General features: G+C 33.1%; 1 protein-coding gene across 5 annotated transcripts in view; it reads left to right on the top strand.

The window, feature by feature from the left end:
• Positions 1–15419, top strand: part of LOC127709697 (probable E3 ubiquitin-protein ligase HERC4) — a 428281-nt gene that overhangs the window by 258010 nt on the left and 154852 nt on the right. For all 5 annotated transcript variants that reach the window (XM_052215333.1, XM_052215334.1, XM_052215335.1 and 2 more), the window contains one exon: positions 7064–7246. In XM_052215333.1, coding sequence (XP_052071293.1) covers positions 7064–7246 — 183 coding nt within the window. The remainder of the gene's footprint in view (positions 1–7063; positions 7247–15419) is intronic.

Below are 15419 nucleotides of genomic sequence, written 5' to 3'. Positions count from 1 at the left end.
GCAAGGGGTCCAAAATTAAATGCTGAATCTAACCCTGTATTTAGATTTTAGATTTTGAGCCCGGTTTTTAAGTTGGTCCAAATTCGGGTCCATAATTAAATTTTTGTTTGATTTCAACAAAAATTGAATACATTGGGTTCTTTAATATATATATAAAATAGGTAGGATGCCAAAGGAATTTTGCACAGTTGTTGTGAATAATATGTTATTTGTATATTATATTTTGGTGAAATTCGGCTTATTAAATTAGGAAAAAAACTTACTTTTTATTTCATAGCTACTCGTACCACAAATTTCAAGAAATATTGATAACCCAGAAACATGCATTACTCTGTTTGCATTTGTATAAATTATTTGTGTCTGTGCCTCACACAAATAAACATGCTGACCATTGCTGACCTGTCAGTTTTCTATTTTTGTTTATGCCCCACCTACGATAGTAGAGGGGCATTATGTTTTTCGGTCTGTGCGTCCGTCCGTTCGTCCGTCCGTCTGTCCCGTTCAGGTTAAAGTTTTTGGTCAAGGTAGTTTTTGATGAAGTTGAAGTCCAATCAACTTGAAACTTAGTAAACATGTTCCCTATAATATGATCTTTCCAATTTTAATGCCAAATTAGAGTTTAGACCTCAATTTCACGGTCCACTGAACATAGAAAATGATAGTGCGAGTGGGGCATCCGTGTACTATGGACACATTCATGTTTTATTTTTATCCAAATTCGTTGGAACTCCATAAAAAGTTAACACAGCTATTGATATTGCATTTGTGCATCTTCCATTATGAATTTGTTTAAAAATTGTTAACATTTTGAATTTTGATTTATTTAAATGTTCAGTATTGACCATTTTTCATTGTTCAAGAAATATTCTGGTCAACCCCGCCATCTGAGTCAATTGTTGAAGAAGAATCTTTCGACAATAAAAATATTCAACATAATATGATCTACAAAAAAGTCAACATGTATAAATCATCAATTGATCCCTTATAGCAGTTATTGCCCATGAAAGATTAATTTGGCATATTTTTTGTGTTTTTTGCAGAAACTATAATAGATAAATTGTTTAAAGCAAAAGTGTTCAGCAAAATACGACCTACAAACTAGTCAACTTGGCCAAAGATTTAGGAGTTATTGTCCCTATAAGACACTTTTTATTCATTCTATGAATTTTTGGAAGACACATTGATAGATAGAGAGAAACAATATATAGAAATAATGTTCAGCAAAATAAGATCTACAAATAAGTTAACGTGGCTGAAATTGACCTACTGACCCCCAGTAGGAGTTTTTGCCCTTCATAGATGATTTTAACCCATTTTTGTGTATTTTGCAGAAACTATAATAGATCGAGAAAACAGTAAATACGCAAAAATGTTCAGCACAATAGGTTATAAAAATCAGTCATCATGGGCGAAATTGTCAACCCACTCCATCGCCATCCTGAGTTGTTTGATCGATATGGAATATCTGTTTCAAAGATGACCACTGATATGTTCAAATCTTGTCCTCCTTTCCTCGAATTTGAAATACTGAATTATAATTATCACCTTGTTTGTACTGTAGTTTCATGAGCAACACAACGTGTGTCACATGTGGAGCAGGATCTGCTTACCTTTCAGGTGCACCTGAGATCAACCCAGGTTTTTGTTGGGGTTTATGTTGCTCAGGCTTTAATTTTCCATGTTGTGCTTAGTAAACTGTTGTTTGTCTTTTGGTTGTTTTTCATGTTTTTTTTCCCGCTTAACGCGTTGCGGGGGACATGGAAATACCGGGCGTCCATCCTTCCAGTCTTGTTAGCGCTCTCACGTGAACAATTCTTGCCAGATTTTTATGAAACTTATATCATAGGTTTATATCAGCAATGTCTTGGATGAGTTCGAAAATCAGTGCTGATCAATTATTTTTAATATAGTTATGCCCCTTGGACTCATAAATTTTGTGGAAAATTGCATCGTTAGTGCTCTCATGTGAACAATTCTTGCCAGAATTTAAGAAATTTATATAATAGGTTTATATTAGCAATGTCTTCGACGAGTTGGAAAATCAGTGCCGATCAATTATTTGTATACGACCGCAAAAAAATTTTGCGGTCGTATATTGGTATGACGTTGGCGTCGTCGTCGTCACCCGAAGACACATTGGTTTTCGCACTCTAACTTTAGTTTAAGTGAATGGATCTCTATGAAATTTTACCATAAGGTTCAATACCACAAAAGGAAGGTTGTGATTGATTTTGGGGTTATGGTACCAACAGTTTAGGAATTTGGGGCCAAAAAGGGGCCAATAATAAGCATTTTTGTAGATTCCAGACATAACTTGTGTGTTAGTGTATGGATCTCTCTGACTTTGTACCACAAGGTTCCATATCACAAAGGGAATGCTGGGATTGATTTTGGGGGTAATTGCCTCAAAATTTTAGGAATTAGGGGCCAAAAAGGGGCAAAAAACAAGCATGTTTCTAGTTTCACGATAATAACTTGTGTGTAAGTGTATGGATCTTTCTGAAATTGTACTACAAGGTTCCATATCTCAAAGGGAAAGCTGGAATTGAGTTTGGGGGTAATTGTCCGAAAAGTTTAGGAATAAGGGGCCAAAAAGGGGCCAAAAATAAACATTCTTCTAGTTTCCAGACAATAACTTGTGTTCAAGTGTATGGATCTCTCTGAAATTGTACTGCAAGGTACCATACCACAAAGGGAAGGCTGGGATTGATTTTGGGGGTTATTGCCTCAAATTTTTAGGAATTAGGGGCCAAAAAGGGGCAAAAAACAAGCATTTTTCTAGTTTCAGGACAATAACTTGTGTGTAAGTGTATGGATCTTTATGAAATTGTACTAAAAGGTTCCATATCACAAAGGGAAAGCTTGGTTTGAGTTTGGGGGTAATTGCCGTAAACGTTTAGGAATTTGGGGCCAAAAAGGGGCCTAAGAACAAGCATTTTTCTAGTTTCCAGACAATAACTTGTGTTCAAGTGTATGGATCCCTCTGAAATTGTACTGCAAGGTACCATACCACAAAGGGAAGGCTGGGATTGAGTTTGGGGATGATGAATCATAAGGGGGTTCAAAAAATTTGGGTGAGGAATTTTTTTTTCTTTAAAATTTTCCATTTTAAATTGGTTATTTCTGACTTATATATAAAAGCAAATAATAATGATATGGTTTGAATAGGTAAATTAAAATTTTTTAAGTTCTTAGACCACATTCATTCTGTGTCAGAAACCTATGCTGTGTCAAATATTTAATCACAATCCAAATTCAGTGCTGTATCAAGCTTGAATGTTGTGTCCATACTTTCCCAACTGTTCAGGGTTCGACCTCTGCGGTCGTATCAAGCTGTGCCCAGCGGAGCATTTTATTAAAAGAGTTATGCCCCTTGGTAACATTAATTATATTAAAAATTGCATCGTTAGCACTCTCATTTGGTCAATTCTTGCCAGATTTTTATGAAACCTATATCATAGGTTTATATCAGCAATGTCTTGGACGAGTTCGAAAATCAGTGCCGATCAATTATTTTTATACGACCGCAAAAATTTTTGCGGTCGTATATTGGTGTGACGTTGGCGTCGTCGTTGACGTCGTCGTCCGAAGACACATTGGTTTTTCGCACTCTAACTTTAGTTTAAGTGAATGAATCTCTATGAAATTTTACCATAAAGTTCAATACCACAAAAGGAAGGTTGGGATTGATTTTGGGGTTATGGTACCAAAAGTTAAGGAATTAGGGGCCAAAAATAAGCATTTTTGTAACTTCCAGACATAAGTTGTGTGTTAGTGTATGGATCTCTCTGACATTGTACCACAAGGTTCCATATCACAAAGGGAATGCTGGGATTGATTTTGGGGGTAATTGCCTCAAAATATTAGGAATTAGGGGCCAAAAAGGGACAAAAAACAAGCATTTTTCTAGTTTCATGACAATAACTTGTGTGTTAGTGTATGGATCTTTCTGAAATTGTACTACAAGGTTCCATATCACAAAGGGAAAGCTGGAATTGAGTTTAGGGGTAATTGCCCGAAACGTTTAGGAATAAGGGGCTAAAATGGGGCCAAAAATAAGCATTTTTCTAGTTTCCAGACAATAACTTGTGTTCAAGTGTATGGATCTCTCTGAAATTGTACTGCAAGGTACCATACCACAAAGGGAAGGCTGGGATTGAGTTTGGGGGTGATGAAGCATAAGGGGGTTCAAAAAATTTGGGGGGGGGATTTTTTTTTTTTTTCCTTTTTTTTTCTTTTAAAATTTTCCATTTTAACTTGGTTATTTCTGATTTATATTTAAAAGCAAATAATAAGGATATGGTAGGAGATACACACCAAACAGGATGTGTAAATTATTATATAATAAGTATTGTGCAATAGCAAGAAATTTTCAATTGCACAGTATTGCACAATAGCAAGAAATCTTCAATTGCACAGTATTGCGCAATAGCAAGAAATCTTCAATTGCGCAATAGCAAGAAATATCCAATAGCACAATATTGCGCAATAGCAAGAAATTGTCAATTGTGCAGTATTGCGCAATAGCAAGAAATATTCAATTGCACAGTATTGTGCAAAAGAAGATACTTCGTATAAATTGCTTATTTCTTGACCATTTTCAATGGGGTTTTATTCTTGAATTTTTGGGGTTCTTTAATATGCTGAATCTAACCGTGTATTAAGTTTTTGGATTTTGGGCCCCGTTTTTAAATTGGTCAACATTGAGGTCCAAAAGGTCCAAAATTAAACTTTGTTTGATTTCATCAAAAATTGAATTATTGGGGTTCTTTGATATGCCGAATCTAACCGTGTATTTAGATTCTAAATTTTTGGTTCCGTTTTCATATTGGTCTACATTAAGATCCAAAGGGTCCAAAATTAAACTAAGTTTGATTTTAACAAAAATTGAATTCTTAGGGTTCTTTGATATGCTGAATCTAAACATGTATTTAGATTTTTGATTATGGGCCCAGTTTTCAAGTTGGTCCAAATTGGGGTCCAAAATTAAACTTTGTTTGATTTCAACAAAAATTGAATATATGGGGTTCTTTGATATGCTGAATCTAACCATGTATTTAGATTTTTGATTTTTGGGCCCTGTTATCAACTTTGTCCACATTGAGGTCAAAAGGGTCCAAAATTAAACTTTGTTTGATTTCATCAAAAATTGAATTCTTGGCGTTCTTTGATATGCTGAATCTAACCATGTATTTAGATTTTGGATATTGGACCATAATAGGTGAATGTCCAATTTAAAATTTTTAAGTTCTTAGACCACATTCATTCTGTGTCAGAAACCTATGCTGTGTCAAATATTTAATCACAATCCAAATTCAGAGCTGTATCAAGCTTGAATGTTGTGTCCATACTTGCCCCAACTGTTCAGGGTTCGACCTCTGCGGTCGTATCAAGCTGCGCCCTGCGGAGCATTTGATTTGAAAAGTTATGCCCCTCGGAAAAAAAAATTATATGGAGAACTGCATTGTTAGCGCTCTCATATGTACAATTCTTGCAAGAATTTTATGAAACTTAAAACATAGGTTTATATTAGCAATGTCTTGGACGAATTTGAAAATCAGTGCTGATCAATAATTTTTAAATATTAATTATAAGGAAAATATCAATTATATGGAAAATTGCCTTATGAGCGCTCTAATGTGTACAGTTCTTGCCAGATTTTTATGAAATTTATATTATAGGTTTGTATCATCAATTTACTTGTAGAGTTCAAAAATCAGCGCCGATCAAGAATTTTTAAAAGAGTTATGCCCCTTGAAAATATTGACTTATATGGAAAATTGCAATGCTATCGCTCTCATGTGTTAAATTCTTGCCAGAATTATATGAAACTTATATCATAGGTTTATATCAGCAATGTCTTTGACACTTTCGAAAACAGGTTCTGATCAAATATTTTAAGCAAGTTATGCCCCTTGGAAATATATAAATTGTAATGGAAATCACATTGCATTTGCTCTGAAGCCTTCCTTTCTCTTTAAATATTAATAAAAGGTTTTAAAGAACAACAAAAAAAGGGCTTTTTTTAGTAATTGCCCTTGTACCTTGGATAGATAAAATATGTGCAACGCGGGGGACATTGGAACTCTGTTCTTTTGTTGCCATGGCATTGTCATTTCCTTTTCCACTTACAAATTTGACTATCCTTTGGTAGCTTCTGCCTCTCTTTCATACTGATTTCTAAATATTTGCTAATTATTTAAGAAAATTATGTAGATAGGTATAAACTGTAAACAGTAAAAAGGATCATCACTACCTCCAAAAATGCCACTTGATAAAGATTTACAAATAAGCAAGCATAACTGATTATAATAAAAGTTATAAATATCATAATGGCATATGTTTACCAGATGAGCGATTCAGGCACTTAGGAGCGTCTTGTTAAGATCAAGGTATAGATTTTATAGATAAAAAAGATAAACAAGCTGCTTGAATAAACTTTAATCATCCTCTATAATGTTAAAATTGAAATTTTTAAAGCAGTTGGTTTAGAGTGATGGGTGCACGTGTGATTGTCCATCCGTCTGTTCGTCCTACTGGCCCACTTTTGTATTCCCTAATGCTCCTGAACAACTGAAACTTTCACAAAATGTTCCTTTGCACCTCCTATTTCATTATTTTATCCTGGCATGACATGGACCTACCCACACACTACAGTATGTGTTTATATCTGCTTTTTCTCCTAAGCCCCTTATCAGAATTTGATGAAACTTTCTCAGAATCTTCACAATACAAGATCATTGTGCACCTTTTATTAAGTTTTTTTATCCAATTTTTTTTTAGGGTTTCCCTTAGCAAATTCCCATTGCTTGTTGAGAGGGCAGGAGTATCATTTCGTGAGCTTTGCTTGCATTTCCTCTATCATAGCTAAAACAATACTTTTACAACAAATTTCATAAGTAAGCTGATTCATATATAGACTTCTTACTATTGAAAATCATAACATTTTCATAAGATTTAGTGATTCATATATGAAGTTGTACCCTTCTAGTTGTTTTAAGTTTTACAGTGTTACACATAATTAACTTAATCATGTTAATGTATCCAAAAATATTTGTTTCAGCTGTTTTCCAGGAATATTCATATTAAATTTTCTCTGGAGATAATGAAGAAACTGAACAAAGTGAATGAACTTAATGGTCAAATTATTCCATATAATCATTTCTACATTCCTGAACTGAGGGACAAAGTGGACATTAGGGCTGATTATGTTAACTGGGTACAACAGTCAAGACTGATAAACTCTGTAAGTTGTACTAGTGATCGCAACAAATATATGAATATTCATTCCTGCCAACTTTCGAAAATCCCCTTTGGAGTTTTAATGTACGACAAGATATTTAGGCGTTACAAATTTTCACGGCGTTTTAGTGTGCGCTGTTTTCTACTCTAAAACTAGTGTTATATCTTTTTCTTTCTTATGGTATACTGATGATGAGCCCCTTTCTTTTCGTTTTTATGCCCTGCCGTAGCGAAGGGGGCATTAAGTTTTACCCTTGCAGTCTGTACGTACGTACGTCCCAAAATTGGTTTCTGTTCTCTAACTTGAGTTTGCCTCAACCAAATGTTATGAAACTTATAAACAATGCTAATTACCACAAAACAAAGATCAAGTGTATATTTTGTTGGCGTCACTTTGACCGTTCTAGAGTTATGCCCCTTTATAAATGGAAAAATTGCAAAATTTTTAGTTTCTGTTCTCTAACTTGAGTTCGCCTCAACCAAATGTTTTGATACTTATACACAATGCTAATTACCACAAAACACAGATCAAGTTTGAATTTTGTTGGCGTCACTTTAACCGTTCTAGAGTTATGCCCCTTTATAAATGGAAAAATTGCAAAATTTTTAGTTTCTGTTCTCTAACTTGAGGTCGCCTCAACCAAATGTTATGAAACTTATACACAATGCTAATTACCACAAAACACAGATCAAGTTTGAATTTTGTTGACGTCACTTTAACAGTTCTAGAGTTATGCCTCTTTATAAATGGAAAAGTTGCAAAATTTTTAGTTTCCGTTCTCTAACTTAAGTTTGCCTCAACCAAATGTTATGAAACTTATACACAATGCTTAATACCACAAAACACAGATCAAGTTGGAATTTTGGTGGCTTCACTTTTACCGTTCTAGAGTTATGCCCCTTTATAAATGGAAAAATTGCAAAATTTTTAGTTTCTGTTCTCTAACTTGAGGTCGCCTCAACCAAATGTTATGATACTTATACACAATGCTAATTACCACAAAACACAGATCCAGTTTGAATTTTGTTGGCGTCACTTTAACCGTTCTAGAGTTATGCTCCTTTATAAATAGAAAAATTGCAAAATTTTTAGTTTCTGTTCTCTAACTTGAGGTCGCCTCATCAAAATGTTATGAAACTTATACACAATGCTAATTACCACAAAACACAGACCAGTTTGAATTTTGTTGGCGTCACTTTAACCGTTCTAGAGTTATGCCTCTTTATAAATGGAAAAATTGCAAAATTTTTAGTTTCCGTTCTATAACTTAAGTTGCCTCAACCAAATGTTATGAAACTTATACACAATGCTTAATACCACAAAACACAGATCAAGTTGGAATTTTGGTGGCTTCACTTTTACCGTTCTAGAGTTATGCCCCTTTATAAATGGAAAAATTGCAAAGTTTTTAGTTTCCGTTCTCTAACCTAAGTTTGCCTCAACCAAATGTTATGAAACTTATACACAATGCTTATAAACACAAAGTAAAGATCAAGTTTGAATTTGGTGAGGTCACTTTAACCATTTTCGAGTTATGCTCATTTATAAATGGAAAAATGCTCATTTATAAATGGAAAAAAATGCAAAATTTTTTGTTTCCGTTCTATTACTTAAGTTGCCTCAACCAAATGTTATGAAACTTATACACAATGCTTTTAACCACAAAACACAGATCAAGTTGAATTTTGGTAGCGTCACTTTAATCATTATTGAGTTATGCTCCTTTATAAATCGAAAAATTGCAAACTTTTTAGTTTCCGTTCTGTAACTTAAGTTTGCCCCAACCAAACATTATGAAACCTATACACAATACTTATTACCTTAAAACTCAGATCAAGTACAAATTTTGGTAGCTTCACTTTTATCGTTCTTGAGTTATGTCCCTTTATACAATGTTGTATGCAAGCGGGGGCATCATCTGTGGGGACACATTCTCCATTTATATTTATATGATTCTTGTACTTGTTATTGTGTAGAAAAGATAGTACATGTAGCTAGAATACTAGCAGATATTTTCTTGTGTAGGAATAGTTATTGTGTTATTGTGCTATGGTCATTTTTCGTATTCTTGTCTTTCATTTTTGCTTATGTGCTTTGTCATATGCCATTTTGTTTTTCTTTGTTGACATATTTGTTTGTTTTTATAGTGATTAAGATTATACACAATGTTGACTGCTGTACCCCTATTTTTGACATTTTTTACCTGCCAATATTATGTCTGTTTGTTTTGTTCACACATTGTTGTCAATATGAAGGAATTTTATGAGACTGTCATACAAGTGAGAGGTTTAGCTAGCTATAAAACAAGGTTTAATCCACCATTTTCTACATAAGTAAATGCCTGTACCAAGTCAGGAATATGACAGTTGTTTTCCATTGGTTTGATGTGTTTGAGCTTTTGATTTTGCCATTTGATAAGAGACTTTCCGTTTTGAAAATTCCTTGGAGTTATGTATTTTTGTTATTTTACTTCTGACTTTTCCAATTTGAAAATATGAAGAAAGAAGAACATTTATATGATTCCTTTGAAAAATAAAAGACAGTACTTTAAACGATTTGATAATTTACAGGTAATAACAAGAATGACAACACTGTATGATCTGTTACAAGAAGTGTTATGTCCATAACCTACTATTTAATAAGTAGCACTGAAGCTCAAATTATATCAAAGAAAGGACATTTCATTGACTTGTATTGAATTTGTTTCATATTTTTATAGTCCGATTGAATCAACATGCATACATTAATGAAAATGTCTTATAAACAGCTCTTTTGTATTAACTGTACATGCTTGCTTGATCATCTTGAGTTGCTCATCATCTAGTCGTACAAAATAGTTACTGACACAGACTTGATAGTGTTCTTTGCTATGACGAATTTCTGATGAAGTTAACAGTCATTGCATCAGATGCTTTGAAACGTCATTCAGACCACCGTGGTCAATGTTCAAGTCAATCCAGTGTCTATTGCAGACTTTGCTTAAAACAAATCCTTGCAAAATGCATGTGATATACCTATTGTTGAATTTGTCAATAAGCCACGCTTTTCTTTATAAGAGGCGTAAGAACCTTCTTGCAGATTAAAAGTTGTCCACCATTTTGGACAATTCTGATATACAGAAAGAGGAATACAATCAAAAGTTCCAAAACATTTTGAATTTTTGTATCTTGAAAATGCTGTGCACCATAATCAAGAGAAACACCGATTTTGATAGGCTAATTAACTTAATTTTGAGAAATACCAATTTCGGCTAATTATGCTTGTCTTTCTTGAGAAAAGTTCAAAATCGGGGACCAACATATTTTTCTTGTAGATTTTCACAAAATCTTGTTTTTACAAATGCGAGACATAAGAATTACAATCCGGCAGCTGTAACATAAACTATTTGTATTATAAGCTTAACTTTTCAGAGGGCAGAAGACTGGAAGGCTTTATACCTTGTATACAGATACCTTATGTTACGAAGTTTCCGTCTGTCATATGTACACTGTCCTTGACCTCAATTTCATGGTTCAGTGACTGCTTGAATTTTTTTTTTAGTTTTTTTATACGTGGATTTCTCACTTATTATGAGTAATAAGATAACTGTATTTTATGACAAAATACAATTATCAAAATACTCATAATAAGTGAGAAATTCACTAATAAAAAAACTATGCCTTCCTTGTAAGGTCTTAATGTCCGTCAGACAGGGTTCATCTGACCTCAACCTCATTTCATGGATCAGTGATCAAGGTTATTGTTACATGATTAGGTCTGTTTCTCAGATACTGTTAGCAGAAGGTCAACTATAGTTGGTGTATGGATGGTTGTAAGGTGTAAATGTCAGTCTGGCATATTTTATTTGACCTTGACCTCATTGTCACGGTTCATTGGTCAATGTTAAGTTTTTGTTTTTTGGTTTGTTTCTTGTATACTTTAAGCAAAAGGTCAATTATATTTGGTGTATGGAATGATTGTAAGGTGTACATGTCTGTCAGACTGTGTCTGGCAGGTATTATCTGTCCTTGACCTCATGTTCATGGTGCATTGCTCAATGTTAATTTTTCATGGTTTGGTCTGTTTGTTGTATAGTATAAGCAATATGCCAACTGTATAATAGGTGTATGGCATTATTGTAATATGTACATGTCTGTCTGGCTTGATTTATTTGTCCTTGACCTCATTGTCATAGATCATTGATAATGTTAAGTTTATGTGATACTTGTAGTTTAACTTAATCTTTAGGACTATTAACATAAAATCAATCATGGCTAGTCAAGCAAGCGAGACTTTTCAGCTTGTACATTGTTGTTTTCGCAAAAAGTGGCAAAAATATATTATAAGCACAAAATAATGATGTCATTATACATGTTATCACAAGTAATTGGTAAACATATTTTCTTGAAATGGCTCTAATATTTATAATACAAAATCTAAAGATTTTTCTAATGTCAGGCTATTGTTCTAACTGTAGATTATTTTTCAAGAGCCACTGGTGGTAGGTCAATGATATTTGGTATTCAGTTGTATTAGCATTGGCACATCTCATACCAATATAGATTATTTGGCCCCGCCCCCTCAGTCATGGTCTATTGACTTTGAAACTTTTGCTTAATTTACATGTTTTTGTTTGTAATTAGGTGAGTTTATGGGGAACCACTAGTGGTAGGTCAATGACATTTGGTATGCAGTTGTATAAGCATTGGAACATCTCATTTCCATGGAAATTATTTGGCCCTGCCCCCTCAGTCATAGTCACTTGACTTTGAGTTTTTTGCTTAGTTTACATGTAATTACATGTTGTTTAATTTGTGTGTTAGCTTTTTAATATTAAAAAGTGGTGAAGTCCTCAGAGATAAACTCTTTAAGACTTTTATAATTTCTTTCCTTATCAGTGTGCAGTATTGCCTACTTTAGAAGATCAGGTACATATTGAATTTGCTGGTTGGTCTTTTTTTTAGACTTCTATATATATTTTTATTTTACGTATTGATGTATTACTTAACAGATAATAATAAGAATACACTCAATGCATTTTACTGAGTTTTCAATGTCAAATTTTAAAGCCATTATTTTCCTTTCGGTGAAAATTGCGATTGTAGAAGTATCAATCAATTATTAAAGGGACTTTGATATTCAAAGTTCGGTATCTATTAAGAAATTTATATTTTTATTAACCTCTTTGTGTTTTTTTGTTATAAGGAAGATTAAATGTATTTCACCACCTTGGATTGTAAAATAGCAGTACACAATCAGTCTAGTTCTTTGCTTAAATCTGCAAATTTTGAGACAGAAATGCAATTTATGTGTAAGAATGTACATTTGAATAAAGAAATAAGTGATTTATTATATTAATGAGACTATTTTAACAAATACAGAATATTTATTTTGTTTGATTAAATTTTTCAACTTAACCACATAAGGGAGATAACTTTTATAGTAAAGTTTTTTGAAGGGAATCTTAATGAAATTTTCATTATCGGTGACACCAATTTTTTTTTATTGTCTAATAGCAGATTATAAAACCTATCTTCTTATATTTTATTTCAAAATATCTATGTGATAGATTTCTTTGTATTCACATAAAAGTGTTTTTTTTCATGAATAATCTATGCAAATTGGGCAATTTTTCACAAGCTTGAAAAAATAGCATGGTGACCCATACATTTTATAATTTTTCTGAAAAAAGCATGGTAAAATCTACAGAGTATAGAGTGAGTGGTGAAATTTAAAGGTCACTAAACTGTCGATTCCAATGGGTTTAAGCGCTCTGAGTTGGAGGATCCAATAATCACAGAAGGTATAGTGTCTGGCTGGGATGGTGTTTTTTCGAATGATTTGATCGTGTTTTTTTAGTGTGACGACGTTTTTTCGAGTGAATATTATCAAAAATGTAAACAGACTTCCTTTCTGGTAAGATGTAAAAAAAAGATGCTAGAACCTTATATACAAAATCATAGAAGGTAAATTAGTATCTGTGTTAAAAAAAATATTATCAACTCTACATTATTTTGTTTAAAACAAGTTTAATTTAGCTTTACAATGCTTTGTTTCAAAATATGGATTAAAGCCGTTTTTTGTACACATACCAATACAAATGTCAACAGAAACGCATACATGGAATCCATATATACTTAGATATACAGACACTTTACAAAAATTAATTCTTGTTTTTGCATTGAAAACGACATTTTGGAGAGTAAATTCATTTTTATATATCCACGTTTTTTTTCTAGTGCGTCCTTGTTTTATCGAGTGAAAAAACTAAATTCCTACGGCTTAAAATTTAATATGTCGGTGCATTTACGTTTAAAAAACAATGAAAAGGTCAAAATAAAGTACTTTTCAAAGCACGAAACAATGCATTAAACCAGTTTGAAAATGCGTACATTTTCTTAAAAGGCATTGTTCATTTGTATTCAGAAATCTTCATGTTTGTGTACCCAAATGGATTTCATACAGTAAATATTTCATGACGTAAACAATCTTTATATTAGCTCAGACATGTTGGATTAAGAATTTGAGACGTACGTAAAGAGAGATAATGTGTATTTTTTTTAACAGAAAATACATACTAAATGTTTCATTTACTATGTGTCTTGATGGTAATATGTTTTATCTAAGAACAATGTTCAAATGCTCCTACTGTGAAGAGGGGACTGATCAAGCATATGCTATGCTTGGTTACACAGGAATAAAGTACCATCATAGCTTCATTTCCATCAGAAATTACAAGAATAAAAATTGTATATTTGTGAGGTGTTGGAATATTATATACACATTTTTTTTTTATTATTTCAAAAGGATTGTATTAAAGCTTACAGACTATTTATTTCGTTATTTATCAAATACATCAGATAAGTCCCCGAGTTTATCATCAGCTCAGTAGCTAGTACTTCGGTACTGACATGATTTTTAACAAACCTTTCTTAACTTGTTTACCGGTACCTCCAAGGGTGACTGGGGAATAGAAAAATGGTCACTTAGGTCCTTCTCCGACCAGCAGTAAAACCTTGGCCAAAGTGCGGCGTCCGTTTGTCTGTGCGGGATGTTCAAGTACACAGCCACGTCCAGTCAGAATGGGCGTGTAGAGAGAGTTTCACGCTCACTGCACGTTAAGGAGTCCATAGGTGTCCTGTTGCAAGGTAAAATTTCTTTCCATATACAATATACCCTAATTTTCAGTGACAGTCTAAATTTCCCGACCTTCATCCCAAACGTCCTCTGTTACAGTACCTACCTATTGGATTTATTGTTAACTTGTTCTCGTCCTGAACATGCATGAAATATTTTCCACTGGACACTAAGCAACCAACAATTAATCATTAAAAATTGTCCGTTTATAAATTTAAAAATCATAAAGAAACTAAGGTTTCAATTCCATCAGGCAAAGTTGACCTCAGATGGATTTGGCTATTTTCTTAGGTCCTTTTAGTCGTAGCTCTTCAAATGTTTCGGTTCTTCTACATCCTTGGCTTTCAAATATTTGGGGGGGGGGGGGGGGGGGGGGGGGGAGGGCTCCTTTAGAATAGTTGGGTTTATATTGAATTTTTGATTTTTTAATTGCTTTTGCTTAGTTTCTTGGGCCTATGTTTTTTCGTCACTGTTATCAAATAAAATAAATTATTATTTATTAAATAAAAACAAAGGTAGCATGAAATGAAATTGAAAAGATTATGAGTCCCTGTCCTCGGATCCAAAAACTGTTTATAAAAGAGACCCAGTGATTACTTAGATATCGTAATATTGCAAGGTTATGATAAAAATGTTTTCAGAACAGAAAGTTATCATTATTATTAATTTGAAAATGGTTGAATTTACTTATTGAGAATATTTAATATTGTTTATCGCTAAATTACAGTTACAAACTAGAAAAAGTCAGTTTTAAGCCCAAGAATGTCTTTTTTTTTATTCACGTTTTTTTTTAAAACCAAACCATCTGTTGAAAAAACCAGGACTTTTTAAATGTTACTCACAAAAAAACATGGATAATATAGAACACTGAATTGTAAGTGAACTTCAAGGAAATTATGGGTTGTTTGTGCTCAAAACATGTATACGCAGGGACGTTAAGGGCGTTTCAAGAAATATCCCATTTTTATACACAGAAAAAGTCATATTGAACTCAAAGTTAGTTTTCTTTGCTTAAAGGTTAGAATGCACGTCAAAAGCGTAAACAGGGGGAAAAGGGTCT

Source organism: Mytilus californianus, unplaced genomic scaffold, assembly GCF_021869535.1.
Source record: "Mytilus californianus isolate M0D057914Y unplaced genomic scaffold, xbMytCali1.0.p SCAF_7, whole genome shotgun sequence".
NCBI lineage: Eukaryota > Metazoa > Mollusca > Bivalvia > Mytilida > Mytilidae > Mytilus > Mytilus californianus.
Note: the sequence above shows the minus strand (reverse complement) of the source record. Positions and strands in the feature narration are given on the sequence as shown.